Genomic DNA, 20819 nt, shown 5'->3' with positions numbered 1-20819 from the left:
CCCTCCTCAATCTCTGACTCACTCCCGAAGTTGTAGCTAAAGGTGACCAAATCAAACGCACCATTTTTGAATAAAATTACAGATTTCTCTGGGTTTGAGTCTTTGTTTCTGTGTATACTGTAATTTACTTTACTTGGTATTTTTGAGTAAATTGAGTAAAAAAGTTCTCAGTTCTTCTTAAGTCACTTGGTCAGATTTTACAGTGCAGGCCATTTTAAGCCATTCCATGATTTTTTCCAAATGTTTGTTATTTTGCCTAAACCTAACCAGAGCATCACAGCATTGTGACGAAAGAGAAAAAGAAAATGGACCCACTGAGCAAAAACGTATCCAAAAGATGATAATGCAGCGTCTTTACAGATGTTGAAAAGACGTCCAGTGGAGAGCCAGAAGGAAAGTTTTTTCGACGTCTTTGCAGCATTCACCAAGTGACATTAAAGTTAAAATCAAAAATACGTTTTTACAATATAATGATGATCCTTTCAACTTCAGACAGATGTCTAAAGAACTTCTTGTGGTTCAAAATTAAAGGTTTTATGCAGCAGAAACTACAGGGAGGATTTAAACCTCTGGTCTCAACCTCAGTAACCTGAATGAGGCATGTACTTTACCAGGTGAGCTATTTATCAGGTTTATTACATACAATGTTTTGGTCATCCAACCTTCATCATGTAGGCTAATATTCCAAGGTTGGATGACCAAAACTTGGTCTGTAAGATAGCTGATAAGTAGCTCACCTGGTAAAGTAAATGTGAGCTATTTAAATTACAGAGGTTGAGACCAGGAGTTTGAATCCTTTCCTTAGCTTTGCTGCATGGAGTAAAATCTGGTCGTCTAAAATGACATTGTAAAAACATTTTGAACCCTGTAAGGATGTCACTTGGACATCAACGGCATCCAAAAAAAACTTTCAGACATTATTCAACATCGACAAAGACACTGAATAGTCTTATGGGTGTGTTTTTGTTCTGCAACAGATGGGGCTGATGGGACTGCAATGGGCACTTGGACATTTGTTATGGCAACTCCCACCTTCAGATTCATTATCCAATAGATCAGAAATCCTGCTCAGCCAATTATCCAATCACAAATGTACACCTGTTGTAGGCTGACTATAATACTCCTTGTGTTTATGCCTCATTGTGTTTGTCCAGTTGAACTCTTCAGAGTCACAGTTGAAGGCTGCAGGTCAGTCAGTGTGCTCCAGTCCCTCTTGGGACTGAAAGTTTGCTGACACTACAGCTGGAAGACAGACGCAGGGTCAGTCCTGTTTGTAAGTAACTTCACCTTATTGTGCTCACGGGTCAGACTAAACAGACCAAACAGGCCTGATGGGACGCGCATTCGTCGGTTGCGTCTGAGACTCCCCCCTCCCCTCCCCTCCCCTCACCTCCCCTCCTCCTTGACAGCAGCGGCCATCTGCCGCCTCTTTTTCAATTTCAAACCCAGCAGATTATTTCCCACAGACTTCTAGCTTCACTTGACACACGCGAAACAGCGTCTGAGAGAGCAGCTGCGCCAGAGGAGCAGCGGAGAGGAGCCCGCTCTGCGTCCGCACACTGCGCCCTGCCGAGGAGAGCCGGGGCCGTCTGCATGCGGAGGACAGACTGCGGGCTCATAAAGACGAAGCGGATTTGAATTAAGCACCGGATAACAGACAGCAACTGTGCATCCTTCGGTGAGGGAGGGAGGGAGGGAGAGAGAGAGGGAGGCAACTGTTTTTGTATCTTGGAAGCCCTGGGTTAGGAGAGGGGGAGGAGGAGGAGCGGAGAATGAGCTATTCTTGTACCAGCAGAGGCAACAGCCAGGACCCATCAAGCGCTAAGAAGCCTGCCGGTAATAATCCAGGCAGAGACACCGGAGGCACAGACAGCAGCAGCACCGGCAGCCCGAAGCAAACGGCGGCGATGAAAGTGAAGAAAGGCTGCAACTCGACCGACGTGGGAGTCCCGGTGACCACGGAGGAGGACCTGCTCGCCAGCGCGGTCATCACTCCGGAGGATGTTCTGGGCTTGCAGAAGATCACAGAGAGTAAGTTCACTGCTGCTGTGTTGAGTGACAAAGGTGCTGAAAATATTCCAGCTCCTCTATGAGTCATGCATCACGTCATTACCGTGTCCCCTTATATTTATGTAATGTACACAGGCCCTACTCTAATTTAAACACATGATAGAGCATCAGCCTGTCTGCAGATGTGCATCAGACATCCATCTCAGGAGCCCTGGGACCTGTGGAGGTGGTTAAGTTTAGCACACAGTCATGGAGGTGGTGAGTGATGAAACACCATGTGTGCAGTCTGAAGGCTGCAAAACGAGAATGGGTTCACTTCAGGGTGATTTTATCTGAGTAGAAAGGTGCAGAGTGAGGTGATGGGGTGACCGAGGGGTCAACCTCAAAACAGCCTGAATGTGCTTCCTTGGCATGAGTTCATATTCAGTTCTCCATGGGATATTTGGATTATTTAGTGTTTCACTTGATGGCTTTTATTATTATTTTGAGCGGTCACTGCTCTGTTTGTAATCTAAAATCTCAGTTTGTTTTTTGTTTTTTATGCTGATATGTAAAAGACCCTTTTTAACTCAGCTGAACTGTTCTTCAAACGCTGAGTTGGAGTTTGAGTTTGTTATTTCATCAGTGGTTTTACTTTACTTAAGTAAAAATAGCAATAATGTCCGTCAAGTAAGTGCAAAATATACAGCAATACCACAATGTTAAAGTAAATTACAATTAAAAGTCTTGCGTTCGAAATCCAAGTAAAAGCGCAGAAATGTTATCAGCAAAACTTACTTAAAATAACAAAAGTAAAAGTATTTGTTTTGCACAAAAACAGCCCCTGTGACTGTTATGTAGTTATATATTCTATTGTTTCTTTACTATGACTGATTAATTCATGTGTAAGTAGCATTTTAGTGCTGCAGTTAGTTGAGCTAACTACATTATTTGTGTTGTTGTTGAGTAGTGTAATCTGTAACAGAACAACAACAACAAAAAGTACAGTACTTAAGTTGTCAGGATAAAATGTTGCCACTTAAAGCAACATTATGTAGAAATAATGACCCCACAGTTTCTGAGTGCAACACCACTGTTGTAAATCCCAGGTCTGTAACAATTCATCAGATGTAATGTAGGTGCTAACTACAAACAAAACTCATTACTTCATATCAATGTTATGTGTTGAAAACGTATATGTTGTGGTAATTATGTATGTAACGTTGTGATCCTTCCCTCCCACCGAACTTACATAGTGCAGAAACAAGTGATGGGGGGCCGAGTGGCTGAGACAGAGATACCACTCACCCTATTACAAGACACTGTACCATCAACATGATTATGTCACAAGATAAAATTAAAAACTGAACTTAAAGAAACGCAGAAACATTCATTGCCAACATATATTCTGGCGATTGAGTTGTGTTCTTTCACATTCTACCACTGAAATATATTATACTTAATATGTAATAGTTGAGTACTAAAAATTAGCCACCTCAATACTCAAAGCAAAAATGAGGCAGCATGTCACCAGAGTAGCTGTAGCTGCCATTAGCTAGTTAGCTCAGTGAGCCGTGGAGTTAATGGTTCAGACCGGGAGGTCGGTGACCAGGGGAGCGTAGTGTTTACACGGCTAGCACAGGGGCTTTGGATCGAGAGGGGCCGAGGCTAGCAGGTTAGCATGCTAAGTTCTGTGGATATCTCTGCAACACAGTACATAGACATCTTAATATCAAAACTGCTTTTAGTTCATTTTTGATTTTCTTTAATGTCAGAGTAGAGATTTGCAGATTGGAGATCTAGTGAATTTTGGTCCTTTTAAATGTGAAGTCTTCCTGTGACAACACAGTAATTTCCATTTTCTGTACACCTCAACACATCTCTCAAAGTAATGTTGAGGAAAAGTCTTAAAACTCAAGTAGAGCTGCTACATTTTCGGTGCAAAAGGCCTCATCTCCCGCTTGTGACAAGTCTCATAACTAGCTAACTTTGCTCGTTCATAATGTCGCAACAAAAAAGCTGCTGATTACTTAATGAAGTTGTTTTTTAATTATGTCACACCTGTAAATCTCAACCAAGCCTCTTATAGAGAAACCCAGGGAGGGATCGCAGCCAGGAAGCTCTTATGTGCACAAGAACGCCTACATCTATCACCAACTCAGGTCTTAAACCAGTAGTTAGCTAACAGGTGGCCCAGCAGGGCATTTGACTATTTAAAGGCCGGTATAATACCTTACTTACTTACACAACACGGTTACAGGGATGACATACGAACACTGTGTTGGATTTTCTCCCAGCTATTTAAAAAGTGTTCAGGCACATATTTTTCTTTATTTATGCATGTACTGAAGCAGAATCTGTCAGCGTCCTTAGTGGACACACTTGCGCATGTGACTGGGAGACGTCATTAGCAAGCAAGGATACGTTCGCTCAAATCATATTTTTCATCTTCTCGTTTATTCCTTATTTTTATTACTTTGTAGCTCGAGATAAAACAGGAAGTCGTGATGAGGAACGAGATGTAGCTTGTCCTGTCCAGCATAATCACAGCTTACTGAAGAGAGGAAGAGCTGTGGGAACATCCTTTGGCTCGGCTTCCTCTTTCACTGACTGTCACTGTAAAGTCTGGTAGTTTCTTTAATTGTCCTTTAACGGGAGCAGAGGAACGTGTGAGTGTTTCACCTCTAAGTCTTTCGTTAGTGATCCCCCCCCCCGAGTGAGGGATCGTTGTCCAGCTGCACAGCGACGCGTGCTGGAACATAATGACTCCGTCTCCCACGCTGGACCTTGTTATGGTCTTGGAAACTCTCACTTTCCTACCTCGCAGCGTCATCGCTCGAGGCAAGAGGAGGCATGTGTGAATCACCACAGCAACATGGATACACGCTTGAATCACTACGGCAACGTGAAGCATCTCCCCGTGGTTACAGGCAGCGGAGCGTGCTCTCTGTTCTCCCACACACTTCCTCCTCGACTCTTCTCTGCTCACCTGTTTAACAGTGTAGATGTGCTGTCACTTGATGAGTTACACAGAACATATGTACACACACACACACTTGCTTGACACTGTTACTTGCGGTCAAAAAAAGCAGGAAACAACCACAGCTCTCCCTCCTTCTCAAGTCCCTGTGTTGTTTTGTGACTCGTCTGTCTCTGTTTTTCATGCCGCCGCTGCTGCGGCACGCTCTCAAGTGGCTGAAATTCATTCCCTCTCTAAGTGAGGATGATACACAACCAACAATACTCAGCACAGCTCAGCTCTGACTTGATGACAATCCTGAGTCAAAAAAGTCAAAAACTCTTTTTTTTAGTACACAGTGGTTGTTGCTTGGATCACAGACGTCACACTGAGACATCTGTTCTCAGATATGTTCTTAGAAAAGTGACTTAAAAGTGATTCAAAATGCCACGAATCATTTTGTGCTCCATCAGTCTGGTAATCAAAGCAAGCTGCTGAGATTGATAAAGATTAGACAGAACTGGCTTTCTGCTCCGTTGACTGATCTGATCCAAACTTATGTTCTTAACTGAATCTTAATCTGTCGTATCAGTGTGGAAACAGAAAGGCTCCTCTACAGACACTTGTTTCTTTTAAGGATAGAACAAACAGTTTGCTTCAGTTTGATTTGTGCTGTCTACTTAACATTATACCAAATGTTTCCAACAATGTACAAACCCAGGGAAATCCAAAAGTCAAGGTAACGGTGTGTTTCATAGATAGAGAAGTCGGCGAACAAATTTCAGCTCCACGGATCGCTGCTGCAGTCAGGTTGATAAACAGGAGTGAAGATAAGATAAATCCATCGTTTAATCCGAAAAGTTTAAAAGTAATCTAAAAAAACCTTCTGGTTTCATGTCTTGAGTTGGGAAATCTTTTTTTTTTTAATTAATTTGCAATAATTTTGATTCTAGAGAACAAATTTTTCTAGCAGAAATTCCCAAAACTCTCTGGTTGCAGCTTCTGAAATGTGATCTGCTGCTTGTTTCTGTCTTACATTGTAGTCAATTGAATATTTGGAGGTTTCAGATTGTTGGTCAGACAAAACAAGTTGACATTTTATGTAATTATCAGATTCATTGCTAATGAAAATAGTGGTTCCTGTGTCCCGCCATGGGAAAATAACAGGTGAGGTAGAGGACTGGTTGTATAGTAAAAGGAGAAGATGAAGTGGTAATCAAGTTTTAAACATGTTTTTGCTACTTTTAGTACTTTTGATTTAACTCTCAGTTAGTTTTAGCAAGTTTAACTTGAAGTGTAAATGATTTGTTGCGAGCGTTGCTAGCAGTATTTTCTTGTCAAAGGTGTTCCTATATACAATTTTAACAGGCACATACCAGTCAGTCAGGCATAAGTGTATTTTGTAGCTACGGTATGTGTGTTAACAGGTGTTTAAACATAGCTTTGCTTCTGCTCAGTGTCAATTTCTAAAATATATGACAGAAATTTAGCTCAGAACCTCAACTTCGGTGCTAAATGTAGTCTTATCTGAGAGGTCACTGATGCAGTTTCACAGCTTTAGAGATGATACATCAGTGGAGAGATGTATTTTTGTGTCAGAAGCATAAAACACAACTGTGTGAACCGGCCTGTGACTGGTGAGGTCTTTGGTGTGAAAGCTAAATAGCTGAGTGATCTGTGAGCATAAACTCTGTTTTACAACCCACAAGGTCTGTTAAGCATCCAGAGCTAAAATAACCCACTCAGACTCAAAGTGCTGTCGGGCTCTTTTAGCTGCGTGCTGCTGCAGATGTGATGCAGTTAAACGCTCTGTACTGAGAAGTTAAATGTGTTGTCAGGTGATGAAACCAGATTATTTGCTTGTCAAGATCACTGTAAGATGACACAGATGTGTCATATAATAAGGGAAGGTCCAACACAGATATTGCCTCTCATTATTACAAAGACAACAGAGAACTCAGATAATTTCAGAGCCTTCTTTCCCCCTAATTTGATCGTTCACACAACATTTTTAATCCTCTGTTGATAGGAAACGAAGGAAAACTGCAAGATGTGTAAAACGTAAGTCTGATGTCTAACTGCTGTGAGCTGCAGTTCTACATTGAAAGTCACTGTCCCTGATTTTAAAAACCATCATTATTTTTATCACAGCACTGTTGCCATGACGCTGCGGTCATCAACAGGTGAAATCAGGTCAGTAGGGCAGATGTGTTACTTCTCTACACCGGCATGCTTTCAAACTTCAACACATCAAGTTTGTTCTACACTGAACTGAATTTCAGCCAACAAAAACCCAAGACGTTATAGAAACAACAAGTTTCCGATAGACTTAATGTCTACATTTTTACAGAATTAAATAATCTTGTACCTCAGTTGCATCAGGGGACCATGCATCATCTTAAATGATCCAAACTTAAAACTTAAGTGTCATTCATTTACCTTTATTGTACACTAATAATGCCCAAACATAGTTACCTTGCTGCATTCAAGTCAAGAGTTTTTGGATATTTAAAAAGTAACTTAACTTTGCAACTTTGTTCAACACTTATTCATGTGTTGAGGACATGGTGACTGAAGTCCTTTTATAATGAATGAAGGCAACATTTTGTGGTGTTGATTGTTATATAACTTATATAACAATGAATAAAACGCTTCACCAGTTATCCTTTTCAAGACATAGGTAGTTGACCTCAAACTCTTGATCTTTGAGCAGAAGCTTGGTAAAACATGCAAAGATTTTTAGTCTAGTTACACTAACAGCTCTTTGAGACTGTACTAGAAGCACAGTGCTGCTTCAGTAATGCCAACATCAGCATGCTAACTATGAGTGGGATTAAATATTGATAAACTTCCTCTTGAGATACAATTATCGATACGCTGGCGCCAAAAGGGATGTTTTATTAAAACATGCGGACAGGTTGCAGTCAGTGTGTGTGATAAAGAGGCACTAAACGAAGACTCTGTACATTTTGTGTATTTAGTATTCTTAAGTTTGATAGATATTATGATATATCATTAGATGATTGTCTTGCAATGTATCGATTACTGCAGAATCACTGTATCGTGATACTGTCGTTATCGTGGGCAACGTGTGGTGAATCATATCGTATCGTGAATTACTCTGATTCCCACCCCGAATTCTAACACGCTTGACAATGTTAACCTGCTGATTTTTAGCAGGTACAGTATAATGTTTACCATATATCATGATGGGAGGTCCGTGCTAATTACCTCTGCCGAGGAGGTTATGTTTTCACCCATGTCTGTTTGTTGGTTTGTCAGCAGGATTACACAAAAACTACTGAATGGATTTCAGTGAAACTTAGATGAAGGATGGGTCTCAGTCCAGAATGGTGCAGTTTTGGATAAAGGGTTGGATACAGGAATTTTTCCTTCTCTTCAGGGTCTTTTGCTACATTTTTCATTAATTTCTCAGGGAGTAATACATGGATCTTGATGAAAAAAATTCAGGTTTATTTAGGTGGCTGGTATCTATGAGCGAGTACATCCAAATAAAAATCTGGTACTCGCAGATTTAAATATGGATCAGACCTGATTGAATTAAAGGGGAGTGTTGGGCCTTGGCGGAGGTATGCACTCTACTGAGTGCCCATCTAGTTGCCACTGCCATCAGCAGAGCCACGCTGCTACTTTGGCTACTTTTCCGTATCATCACCATATTGATTCAAAAACAATCTTCTGCATTTTAATCTTCCTCTGGCTCTCACACTAATTAAAAAAGTTGTAAAATGATGATGAAATCGCATCTCTTCCTCCTGTAATTTGGCAAATTTCATGTAAACCAAATGTTAGGGAGGTTACACGCACTTTAGCTACCGCCGTTTCATCCCCATCTTCTTCCTTCCCCTCACTGCTTCAACCCTGCTCCCTCCCTCCAGTGATTAGTTGGATTTGCCTTCATACAAGAAACTAAACCGGATTAGACGATGTGAGCTGTGCTGGACCCAAGTGCCTTCCTCCTCCCACCTAACCGGTAGATCCCCTTTTACTAAGACAGACCAAAGCAGGGCCCTTCATTTAATATTTTCATCATTGTGTTTTACTGTATGGTTTATCAGATAGTGGCCTTGTTTTTTCGTACTCTGTAGTGCTCAGCCAATGCTGGATTTTTAAAAACTGAAATCAATATTTCAAAACGTTGTCGGCATGGCTCTCTTTGTAGCTGGTTGTGTCAAGGATCCTGTAAATAAATAAAAACTTGAATAAAATCAAAGACAACGAAAATATATTGCGCTTGAATATAAAAATAGTGAAATCAGAGTTCGAGAGACTCAAATATACATAAAAATGTGGCTAATAAAACATTTATGTCCTGCCATGTTTTTTCTGCTTTTTCTCTCTGACTTTTCTCACCAGCTTGTTTATATATTATACATAAAATAATGAATCACGGTGCACACACACTGGTGCTTTCATGACGTGTACTTATAGCAGCGTCGCGATTGTCACATTGCAATGAGAATTACATGTTAGCGCCTGTGAGAGAGTCTGAGGACCCTCGTTGAGACACGATGAGTGGAAATCAGCCGTGTTTCTGTCCACGTGTGATGCTCTTGAACCTGCCGCTGTGAGGTGAGCAAGAGGGTGGGCAGGAGACAAAATGTTTTCCATGCTAATAGGACAGACGGCTCCATGCCAGAGAAGTGGCAGAGGTCCAGCCGTATAGAAGATGACTGTTGTATATGGTAGAGAAGCACTTACTGAGCTGAAGGGAAGCTTGTAGCTCATGTGGGATGAATGGAGTCGTTCATGCTGGGAAAAATAAAGTAACCTGCAGCTGAAACAAACCTGAGAGAGGTGTGTGTAATCGCTAAACTGAAACGCAAACATTCTTATCATAAATCCTTTACTTTTTCTTTTAAGAAAAAGTATGAGTATGTATGAGTGTTCATCAAAGTCTCTGAACTGACCAAACTTGTTGCGCATTGCTCATTTCAACCTGACGAATGCCAACTTCTTTCACTTTCATGTTGTACATCGCTTGATAAGCCCAGACTGTAAATAAAACTTACATCATTCAGAAAATGTATCCTAAATGCAGTGAGGTGAAAACTTCAGTCAGCAGCACAAGTGGGACAGTCCGAACTAGATCCCATTATGACTGTCAGCTGTAATTTTCGCCAGCATGCATGTTGTGTTCATAAGCCTTTAATATGGTTTCATGTGGCAGTGATCTTAAATCATCCGACTGAAAGGTTCCTAAGATCCGTCCTGTCCCACCGTTATCTGGGTGAACTGCTAAAACGAGCGCAGGACTGTTTATTTTGGCTGAATCTAGGTCAGGTGGTACAGTTTCTGTTGAACTGTGGCTCTGGCTGTAAACTGGTGAGTCCTGACACATCTGCATAAGTGGACAGGAAGGATGTCAGCGGAAAGATGACAGAACAGAGCAGGATTGAAAGTTTGATTAATTCTCTGATGTGTCTTGTTCTCTCTGTGTTCTGCTCTTTGAGTTGACAGCTGTAAATGATTCATCTTTGCTGTAACTTTAGGCCTCAAAGTGTGATGATGTCGCTTTTATCATTTACATACAGTATTTCAATCAGGGGAGACTGAAGGCAGCTAGAGTTAGCAGCATTTACTCCGGTGATCTTCTGCCCCCTATTTGTTTGGAGTATGAATTTGACGGCTGGCCAATTCTTACATGTTGCACCTTTAAATCGTGGAAAAATCTGGTTGGTTTAACTAAAGGAGCAAACGCCCAGCCAGTTTAGTCAGTGAGAGGGTTGTGAATGAATGAGCATCAAGAAAGTCCTCCAGAAAGGTACAAAGTACATTTGTTTGTCATTTTTTTAAACAAGCAAAATAATGACAGAGTCCTTGAGACCTGCTACATCTAATTTATGGAGTGTTGAGTGTTGTTGTTGAGGATGAGTTCAGGAGTCACACAGCCTGGGGAATGAAGCTGCTTCGTAGTCTGATAATATTGCAGCGGATACTTCTGTATTTTTTGTCAGATGGCAGCAGGGTGAACATACTGTGGGTGGGGTGGGTGTCGTCTTTTAGTATAATTTAGGTTCTGTGTCAACATCCATTGTAGAAAATGTGCAGAAAGCCATTCATGTGCGCAGACAGGCACCAAAATATCCCCAGAAGACATGCTGCTACTGTACCCATTAGACAAGACATGAACACAGATATGTCACCATTATAAGTGAAGGTGATAAGATCTGAAGGTAGAAACGTGTCAAGTGATGAGGAAGTGAAGTCTGAAGTCGTGGCCCGACTTTGTTCAAAGCTGCTGACGTTGGTTAAGATTGAAGAAGTGGTTTGCAGATGAGCTTCCTGTTTCAGGCTCAGCTTTAACTTAGTGTGTCGCATCATGACTTGACACTTCACTGCACACTTTGAATTCACCAGCCTTTGGGTCAAAACAGTCCTAAACACACTCACGCACACACAAACAGGCACACACAGACACAGATACACAGAGAGCCTGTGTGGATGTGTTTACTCTCACAGCCCAGAAGGAGAGCTGACTGTGATGAGATGAGCTGGAGTCTGTTTGTGGCTTCATTAGTTTCTAGCAGCAAGTTAACCTCAGAAGGGTGTGTGTGTGTGTGTGTGTGTGTGTGTGTGTGTGTGTGTGTGTGTGTGTGTGTGTGTGTGTGTGTGTGTGTGTAAATGTGACCTGAGGTAACAGACTGCGTGTATTTTACAACAACACCTCAGGTTTTGTGAGGCGAAGTGAGAGCACACACACACATACACACAGAAAACCTCTCATTCAAATTCATTGTGTTCATGGGACTTCATTAAGAGGCTCAAAGGTGACTGTTGGCACTAGGTTAGCAAAAGGACACCAGCTGTGGTACAGTATATTATACACATGTGTATAGACGTACCCTCTGCTCACACACACGCACACACAAGTAGACCTGTTTTTATTGGTCCCACGCCTTGCAGCCAAAGATGTTGAATATTATTAATTAAGATCGTGTGGCTGCTGAGGGTGTTTATCGGTTTGTTTCGCGTGTGTGTGTACATTCAAGACAATTACTGTGTGTAGGCTTCGCACAAAGACAGAAAAATGTGTACGCATTCTGTTTTTGTGCGATTTTTAAAGCTGTGTGTGCGCCTGTCTCTGTTCTATAAACGTGAATAATTGTGGATTGAGATTCATATGTTGCCACATGCACACGCTTCATTTCCACCCACACAATTATCCGTGAATGGATTAAACATCTGGGTGCAGTGTTGATTGTATTTTACTACTACTCATTATTCAACAACTGGCCCAACAAAATCCTATCCTGAGGCTCATAAATGGCTGAAATCTAGTGACATCAGTTTGTGTTTTTGTATCTTATTTTTATATATTTGATAAGCAAGTATTTTTAATTTGTATCAAGATGCATTTTGACATTTTTGTGCCCTTCTTTGTTTGTTGTTTTGCTTGATTATTGGTGAATGATTAATCATCCCCATATTCTTCCTTTATAAATACCAGTTCATGAGTGGGGAAAAGGCATAATCCGGCCAGGTGTTGTACAGCAGTGTGTTCAGCGCTTTATACGGAGCTGATGAGTTGAGAAGAGCCGACCTCAGCATTCAGACTGACAGAGGAGCAAAGGCATCACAGTGTCTCAATGAATCAGATCAGCTCTGTCAGGAGCCCTCAGCTCGTACAGTAACTGGTGTTGACAACATGCTGTGACTTCAGGCTGAGGTTCTACTTCAGGCGTGCTGCAGCATGAATACATAAACATGAACAACAACTTGCAGGGAGGGTTGTAAATAATCCTCCAGGGAGAATTAATGTAGGAATAAACATCCCACAGGAAATAAAAACAGTAGAGCAGACAGGTGACTGAAAACACTTTCATCCTGAATGATCCTGACCTACATATTATCTCATTCATATTTCACATTTAGGAACTACAGCTAAAGGTGCACAGTACTGAAGTGTGCACTGTTTACCATTATTTTCCTTGTCATGTTGGCTGCTAGAGATTGTTAAAATACCAGCATGTTTCTGTAGTTCCCAGCAGAGTTGGCGCCTGTGAAGGTCATGGCACATGTTGTCTGATTAATTTTAACTTTTTTATTGACATTGGAACCGCCAATTTATGTGTCTTTTCATTTTATCCTTAATTGTGAAGTGTTATAGAAAGTCTGTTTTCAAAAGTTATTAAATAATTAAATAAATAAAAATGTTTAATATAGCACCTGAAAAGACATAGAAATAATGAAACAATGACACGCATGAAAGCACAGCTGGGTGCTGATGGTAACATCTGGAAATATCAAGTTGTCATGTTTATTAGTGGGAAGCCGCGGCTGTCGATGTGTCATGAAGAACAGCTGCTGGGTTTATTGGCCAGTCAGAGCTGCCATCATTAGAGATTCAATTATCCCCCTCTGAACTGATAGGCGTCCATGTCTGCACTGTTTTACTGCCGTCTCTGAGCAGACAGATGTGGCTGTCTTACTCTCAGTGGACACAGTGTGTGTGTGTGTGTGTGTGTGTGTGTGTGTGTGAGGACATGCAGAGACAGATCCGTTAGCATCGAATAAGAAGAAAAAAACAGACATTGAGCTAAAAGATTGTCATGGCATGAAGCTGCTCAGACCTGCAGTGATGAAACAATGTTATTCTAAGTAAGTTTTTTAAAATGTATTTATCATCCACCAACATCATATGAGCTCATGTGAAGCACGGGGAACCTCAGAGGAGATAATGTAGAGATGTTGCAGTTACACATGCCGGCCTGTGGCATCATCGGATCAGGCAGGAAGTGTCTGCTCCACTGGGGAAGGCTGATAAGCAGTGACACCGCCTGGTGAGGGCAGGAAGGATTAGAGGAATAAAAATAACTTCTCTTTCTTACTGTGTGTGTGTGTGTGTGTGTGTGTGTGTGTGTGTGTGTGTGTGTGTGTGTGTGTGTGTGTGTGTCCACTTAAAATGCTCAAAGGGAGCTTTCTAATATATTAGCTGTCAGAAAGTTCGATTAGTCATAACTGCAGGAAACAAATTTATATTTTTATTGTTTACTTGAATGTTTCGTTGACTGCTGCAGAGCCTTTTTTTGTTTTGAGGTATGTGAATATATTTGTGTGAATATTTTCATTTTAAGATACCATCATTCATCCCCGTCAGCCACTGTTGTTGAGTGTTCATGGAGAGGATTCAAGGCAAAGCAGCTCTCCAGATTACAGCTTCCTGACTGCAGTGCAACTAGTGCGTGTTAAGAGAATTTGTTTACTGTTTTCAGGCTATTTTACTTTTGCTTTTCTTGGTGTTGACCCTGTGGGGTCATAGGAGCAGGGACGCAGGAAGTCAGTCAGAGTTGGGGTCAGTCTATATAATGACCTTGTAGTAAATGATGTGCGACATTAATGTTTTTTGTAATACATTTAACGGCCAGCATAACATTTATCTGATTGTTATTAACAGTCATTTACAACCATTTGAGAACGTTTTGCACTACAGCAGACAGCAAACTTGAACATCAACATATTATAGGTTCAAGCAGTCAGCTACAGTCATCTACAGAAAGGAGATTAAGAGGGAGGGAAATTTTCCAGACTCCCTTAAAAAATCGCTTAATTTTGTTGTTGAGTAAGGAGAAACTGTATCAACTTTGTGAAGCGCTGTTTCTAACAAATTCTTAATTATTTGGGTGTCCTTGTAAATTCAGCATATGTAATAGCCTCGTTTTAGCACCCCTAGTTCCCACATCCATGCATCGGAGTGCCATAAAGGAAAAAGAAAAATCTGTGAAAGAATAAGAAAGTAAATGTAGTAGTAGTGGTATTTTTATCCAATCATCGCACATACAATAAATGTCAATCAAAACAGTTTATTCAGTTGTAATTTCAGTGATACATCTTTGAAAATATAATATATAATAATATCTATAACATAAGCATATACTGAACCTGCCTCTAGGGGACGTTCATTTTGCAAAATATACCAAACTGCATCAGTTCATCAGTGTTAAAATCGAACACATTTAGGTCTCAAAAATCACCGAGGTTCAATCCTTCTAAGTTATATGATATTGTTGGTTCAAGTACTTTAAGTCTAATCTGTAACTCTCCTCCCTCTTTCTCTCTCTGTCTCAGATTATCTGTGCAGCCCGGCGGAGAACGTTTTCAACATTGATTTCACCAGATTCAAGATCAGAGACATGGAGACCGGCACAGTGCTGTTTGAAATCACCAAACCTCCATCTACAGGCGAGTCACCCAACTTCTGCTATGGATTTGTTTCATTTAATGCAATAAGCAAGACCGGGAACTTTTGGCTGCAAACCTCTGTGGCAGTTTACTTACACACTCCAAACTCAATTCAAATAACAAAGGTGCCGTCACGCGTTGACCTTTAAATCCAAAATGGCACTGCAGATACCACTACAACAACTTAGTCAACACTTACTATGACTGGCCTAAGAATGTTTTGGTGAATTGTTTCCTTGTGTCCATATATGTTCACTACAAAAATGTATTTATCGTGAAAACATGCAGTGAGCACAACACGATTTTAAAGCTTCTTCATGCACACATCCACTAAACGAATCCAGCAACCTGCAGAAACATCCTTGTAAAAGACACACTGATGATTATTCTTGATTTTTTTATTTTAAGTATAGAAAATTAAAGTAAGTAAAAACATTCCCATCATGATCCAAAAAGGAAAACTGCTTAATCACTCTAACAAGCAGCCAAGAAACACTACAATATCAGTAACACTTTACTTTAACTCACATTAAGCTTTAAGCACTAAATAAACTTGCACTCTGCAACTTGCCGGTGCATGCCGGTACTTCATTGTTAATGCAGTTTGGTCCGTCTCCGTCAGCTGCAGCTGTGACGCACAACTCATGGAGGCAATTAAAGTGCTTTGCCACAATTTGCATAAAAATCACACTTTTCTCTCTTTCTCTCTCCTCTGAGTCATAACTAAGTAAATCCAAACAAGCAGACATGATACACATATTTTTCGATTCGGTGGGACTTTCTGAAGACACCATTATCTCATAATGCGATTAAGCGTCTCTGAATCTGCTGGGAAATCATAGAAAAAGACAGAGAATCAGCAGGTTTTTTTAGTTTTCTTGAGCATTTAAGTAATCCTTTGATAGCTGTCGTTTTATCCATACATAAACTGTAAACGGGAACTGCAAATGGCTCATTCGGCATACTTTTCATTGTGCCAATTTATCAAAATGCTGACAAGTACAGGCTTAAAAATGAATATAGACTAACACCGGAAAGATGTTATTCTATATACTGTATGTCAACAATTGTGTAGTTAAATTAGGAAAATTAATCTGTGTTTATTTTCCTCAAATTAAAGAGACTTGACCTGGAATATAAACCTGTCACTTATTCTGTCTTTTGTTGTTGTTGTTGTTGTTCCCAGTCAGGCAAAAACCTCCTTCTCTAATAATATGTCATTTCATTTGATTCTGTCCTGTCCCACACAAACTGATCATTACGTTAGACAAAGCAGGAGAGAAGAGGGATATCGACCCAAACGCTGGCCGTTTTGTCCGCTACCAGTTCACCCCCGCTTTTCTCCGACTGCGGCAAGTTGGAGCCACGTAAGTGAGAACGTGTGTGAATCTTTACCTACAAGGATAGCGTTACCGTCACCTGTGTCCTCTGTCTCCCTCTTTGTCCTGCCCCCTGTGATTTCTCCACATCACTCACATTTTTCTGCCTGTCTGTCTTCGGCCCTCCAGCGTCGAGTTTACGGTCGGAGACATGCCGATAGAAAACTTCAGGATGATCGAGAGACATTACTTCAGAGAGAAGCTGCTGAAGAGTTTTGACTTTGAGTTCGGCTTCTGCATGCCCAGCAGCAAGAACACGTGTGAACACATCTACGAATTCCCACCTCTGTCTGAGGACAGCAGTAAGTAATCTGCTTATTGGTGCAGTTTCAGCTTTGTATAATGTACAGCAAAGGCACAGACTCCACCTTAAAGTATCAGTTGTTGGATTTGTATTTAATTTTGTGTGTCTTATCCCAAATGTCTGGATATTTCTGTTGGAGTTTCTTTAAGCAGTGTTGGGTTTTTTTGTCAGTTCAGTCATCGCTTCCTCTACACCAGAGCATTTTCCTGGGAAATACTTTTACTACTTTTTCAACTAACCCTAACCCTGCCTGCAAGTCACACAAAATAGTATCTTTAACACTTTAAGGATGTCATGAAATAGTTAAAAAATGCTCTTCACAGTGTTGGTGAAGTATTTCAGTCATCCAGGTCGTGTTATATCTAAGTGCTATTCAAAGGCAACTGGACTTGGTTTGAGTTTCTTGAAGGCGTCTCACGTCATTTTTGTGTCTGCTCACAGTCAGAGAGATGATCCTGCACCCGTACGAGACGCAGTCCGACAGCTTCTACTTTGTGGACAATAAGCTGGTGATGCACAACAAGGCGGACTACTCGTACAACGGCGGGACGTAGAGACGACGCGCTGACTCGAGAGGCAGGTGGATGAATGGACTCACCTGAGGGATGATCACTGGTGGGGTTAACATCCTGTCAATCCAGTAGTCTCTCTCTCTCTCTCTCTCTCTCTCTCTCTCTCTCTCTCTTTCTCTCTTTCTCTCTCTTTCTCCGGCTGAGAGGATGCCACCCAGAAAAATGCAGATGTGTCCACTGAAATCTGTGTGTGTGTGTGTGTGTGTGTCTGTGTGTGAGAGCATGTACAGAGTACACGCAAACACACACACGGACACACGGTCCACAGCTTGCTGTGGCGTCGCTGTAACAAAGTGTGTTTGTGACATGATAAACCAGCAAGTCAGCAACTTTTTAGGAAATATCAGATGGTTTTCGCTCTCTAGCCACGTCACGAAGTGAAAAAAAGACAAAAAAACTCTTCGTATCTTTAAATACTGATAGAAATTATTTTTTTCATTCCTGTACATGGTAGGTTTTAGGAACAACACTTGCATCTAAAAACGTGTGTTTTTAGGACTTAAATAACCGTTCTGAGGAAGTTATTTCCTAAGGTTCAGTGAGTGTGTGTGTGCTTTATGGAGTGTGTGTGTTCCTGTACTTTGTATGGTTGTCTGTCTGTGTCCGCGTGTCAGTTTGAAGCATGATTACTGGTCAAATAGATCTCCAGAAAACGTGATAGCACAGTAGGCAGTAGTTAGCCATGTTTATTTTATCAGATTTCCTGTTTCTTATCCCTTTGTTCCTTATTTATTTCTCAAGTTGTGTGACCTGTATTTAAACCGTAGGGCGTGTGTGTTTATTGTCTTTGCTCAAAGCACAAAATCTCCACAGAGCCAACAACAAGACGACTTGTAAACGTGAGCTGATCTGATATGACCATATAAACGTACTTTGTCATCTGTGCACCGACTGTACTTTCCCAGCCTCATGTTACGTTGTTTAGGTGATAAAGAAGTCGTTAAAAACTTCAACTGTATGTGTCCAAGTGAAAGTTTTGCTTCATAAGAGGGGAAAAAAGGGAAAAATTGGATTTGTAAATGTATTCAGTCACATTTGGGAATGTAGCAGAAGTTTAAAGGTGCAATATGTAAGATTTTTTTTAACGTTACCAACAGAATGTGAAGAAATGAAGAAATAACAGTGTTGACGAGAGATCTACTGAAGTTAGCATGCTAACCAGCTAGCCCAAGGGCTAAAAACCTTCAAAGCTCCTGTGCTAGTGATGTAAACGCCAACACTCCCCTGGTCGTCCAGCTAGCTGCACGGCTAACTGAGCTAACAAGCTACCAGTAGCTACAGTCAGGGATGTATTAACAGAATACAGTCAGCTTCAGTTAACAGTCACTCTGGTGATCTACTATCCCTATTTGTTTGGTATGTGAATCAGAGGTCAATGCTTACGTATTGCGCCTTTAAAAGAATAAATCACCCTTAAATCTCATGTATTTTTTTCTTTTTTTGTTTGTGTGTAATCTGATTTCTGCCTCATTTCGATTTCATTGTCGTCGCTCTGACACATTCCAGTGAGTTAGGACCTGAATGTGTTGATCTGAGGGCATTTATTACACAGATCACACAGTGAATCAGTGACTGAACTGTCCTGGGATGCCTCTAAAGTGTAATATGCACAGTTTGCTTTCTCTCCGTCTGCGACAAGACACAACCTGACTCAAATAACATCCAAATTGCTCTTTTTTTCAGCATATCTTCAAATAATGTCTGATTTGATGCACTTGAAAGTCGGTTGCGCCTCTGTGTTTGATTACTTAAGTGATTCTACTTTCGCTGCAGAAAGTGTGTTAAAACAAACACTGCAAATACTACTTGAGCCAGGTCTGTGAAGAAATGCAAGCACTTGAAATTAAATTGCTTGAATGCACCTGTTGTGTGGTCAGAACAACACAACAAAAAAAAACTCAGATTGTCTTTGTCCATATTCACACAGCAGCCATTTTCCTCTGATGTCACGCTCAGGGTGGGAAGCTCAAATGCTGGGATTATGTCATGCTGCTGTTTTCTTGGTCCTATAAACCTAGGTAATCTGACACAGTGTTATCATATCACACCTTCCTGATTGATCAGCAGCTGAAAAGATGATGGAGAGTGAAAATCAAGCGTGATGTCAGAGGAAAATGGCCGCCATGTGAATATGGTCGATTGGCTCAAAGTGATTAAAATCTGACTTTGGACTTTGGATTTTGGGGCCTGCACAAGTTGTTGATTGTGAGTTACAGCGAATAAAGAGACAAAATGTGTTAAAAGCAGTGAAACGACTAGGAGGGGACTCTTAATCAGAGATAAAACAGACTGACTTGAATGTTATGTCAGATATGTTGTAGAACAGATGTATTTATGACCGATTGTGACTCATGTACAAATTATTTTGAACTGATGTAAAGTTTTTGACAATTCAAAAATGTTGGTGTGACTGAAGAAAAGTGAAATAAATAAAGATTTATGGGACTTTTTTGAAAATATCAGTGTCTTGACTGTCAGTGAAAGAAAGAGGACGCTCACTCACTGTTCACATGATGGTGCTTTATTTTCAGAATGTTGTCAATGGGGTGATTCAACATTTTGGGAAATGTGCTTCTTATCTTACTGAGAGTTCAATCAGGTTGATACCATTCTCATGTCTGTGCGTTCATCGTGAAGCTGGCGCTAGAGATGGCTAGCTAAGCTTAGCAGAAAGACTGGAAACAGGGGAACACAATGTCAAACATTTTCTTGTTCCAGCTTCTTAAATGTTAGGATTAGCTGCTCTTCTTTCTCAGTTATGATTTTGGGTTCTGGACTGTTGTTTGGACAAAAGAAGCGATCTGAAGATGTTACTTTGGGATCTGGGAAATTCTGACGAGCATTTCTTCGCATGACATGAGACTAAATGATTAATAGTGAAAATAAAGAATCGAAAATATTTAGTTGCAGCCCTAAATTTGTTATATCTTGTTTTATCTGTACAAAAAAACGAAAGTGTAAAGTTGAATCTTTAATCTTTAATGTAATCTAAACGAAAGTGTAAATCGACATGTTTTGGTGTCGATTGTTTTGTTTCCAGTTTTCAATGTTGAGATGCACCGATCCACTTTTTTTCTATTCAGATTACAAAGCTTCTAAAAAGGACATGTGGCCCTCTATGTCCAATTTACATTTCAGCTCATTTACGTATTCTCAATTAACAACATCACTGAGAATAATCACATTGTTTTGAATAATCACTCAGTGTGCTGCATCTTTGCATGGTTTGTGAGTGATAAATAGATCAAAATGACATCACATTCAGGGAAATGTGTACAAGGAAATGACCACATTTTTTTTTCTAATGAGCCAATTTTTTATTGTGTCCCACCAAATTACACCAGGAAGTAGTAAACACTAACAGGGAAGTCTGTTTAATTACACAGATCGTACTCTGGCGGCACTTTAAATTT

The 20819-nt window shown here is 40.6% G+C and overlaps 1 protein-coding gene across 2 annotated transcripts; it reads left to right on the top strand.

Moving 5' to 3' along the window:
• Positions 1–1723: 1723 nt before the first annotated feature.
• On the top strand, positions 1724–19863 carry unc119a2 (unc-119 lipid binding chaperone a2). Of its 2 annotated transcripts, none has more exons than XM_073479869.1 (5): positions 1724–2031; positions 15038–15151; positions 16428–16518; positions 16660–16832; positions 17276–19863. In XM_073479869.1, exons 1-5 carry the CDS (start codon positions 1773–1775, stop codon positions 17386–17388), a joined length of 750 nt encoding a protein of 249 aa, XP_073335970.1. In that variant the 5' UTR covers positions 1724–1772; the 3' UTR covers positions 17389–19863. The 2 variants fall into 2 exon arrangements, with proteins under 2 accessions (XP_073335970.1, XP_073335969.1); XM_073479868.1 differs by having other exon boundaries at positions 16419–16518.
• Positions 19864–20819: the final 956 nt, after the last annotated feature.

Source organism: Pagrus major, chromosome 13 (genome assembly GCF_040436345.1).
Source record: "Pagrus major chromosome 13, Pma_NU_1.0".
Taxonomy (NCBI): Eukaryota; Metazoa; Chordata; class Actinopteri; order Spariformes; family Sparidae; genus Pagrus; species Pagrus major.
Note: the sequence above shows the minus strand (reverse complement) of the source record. Positions and strands in the feature narration are given on the sequence as shown.

What these genes read in the sequence shown, in the direction of transcription:
- unc119a2 (XM_073479868.1), top strand. Translation starts at nt 1,773, where the DNA reads ATGAGCTATTCTTGTACCAGCAGAGGCAACAGCCAGGACCCATCAAGC. An exon ending in CACCAAACCTCCATCTACAG is followed by an intron (nt 15,152 to 16,418) that starts GCGAGTCACCCA and finishes TCATTACGTTAG; the next exon opens with ACAAAGCAGGAGAGAAGAGG. An exon ending in ACCTCTGTCTGAGGACAGCA is followed by an intron (nt 16,833 to 17,275) that starts GTAAGTAATCTG and finishes GTCTGCTCACAG; the next exon opens with TCAGAGAGATGATCCTGCAC.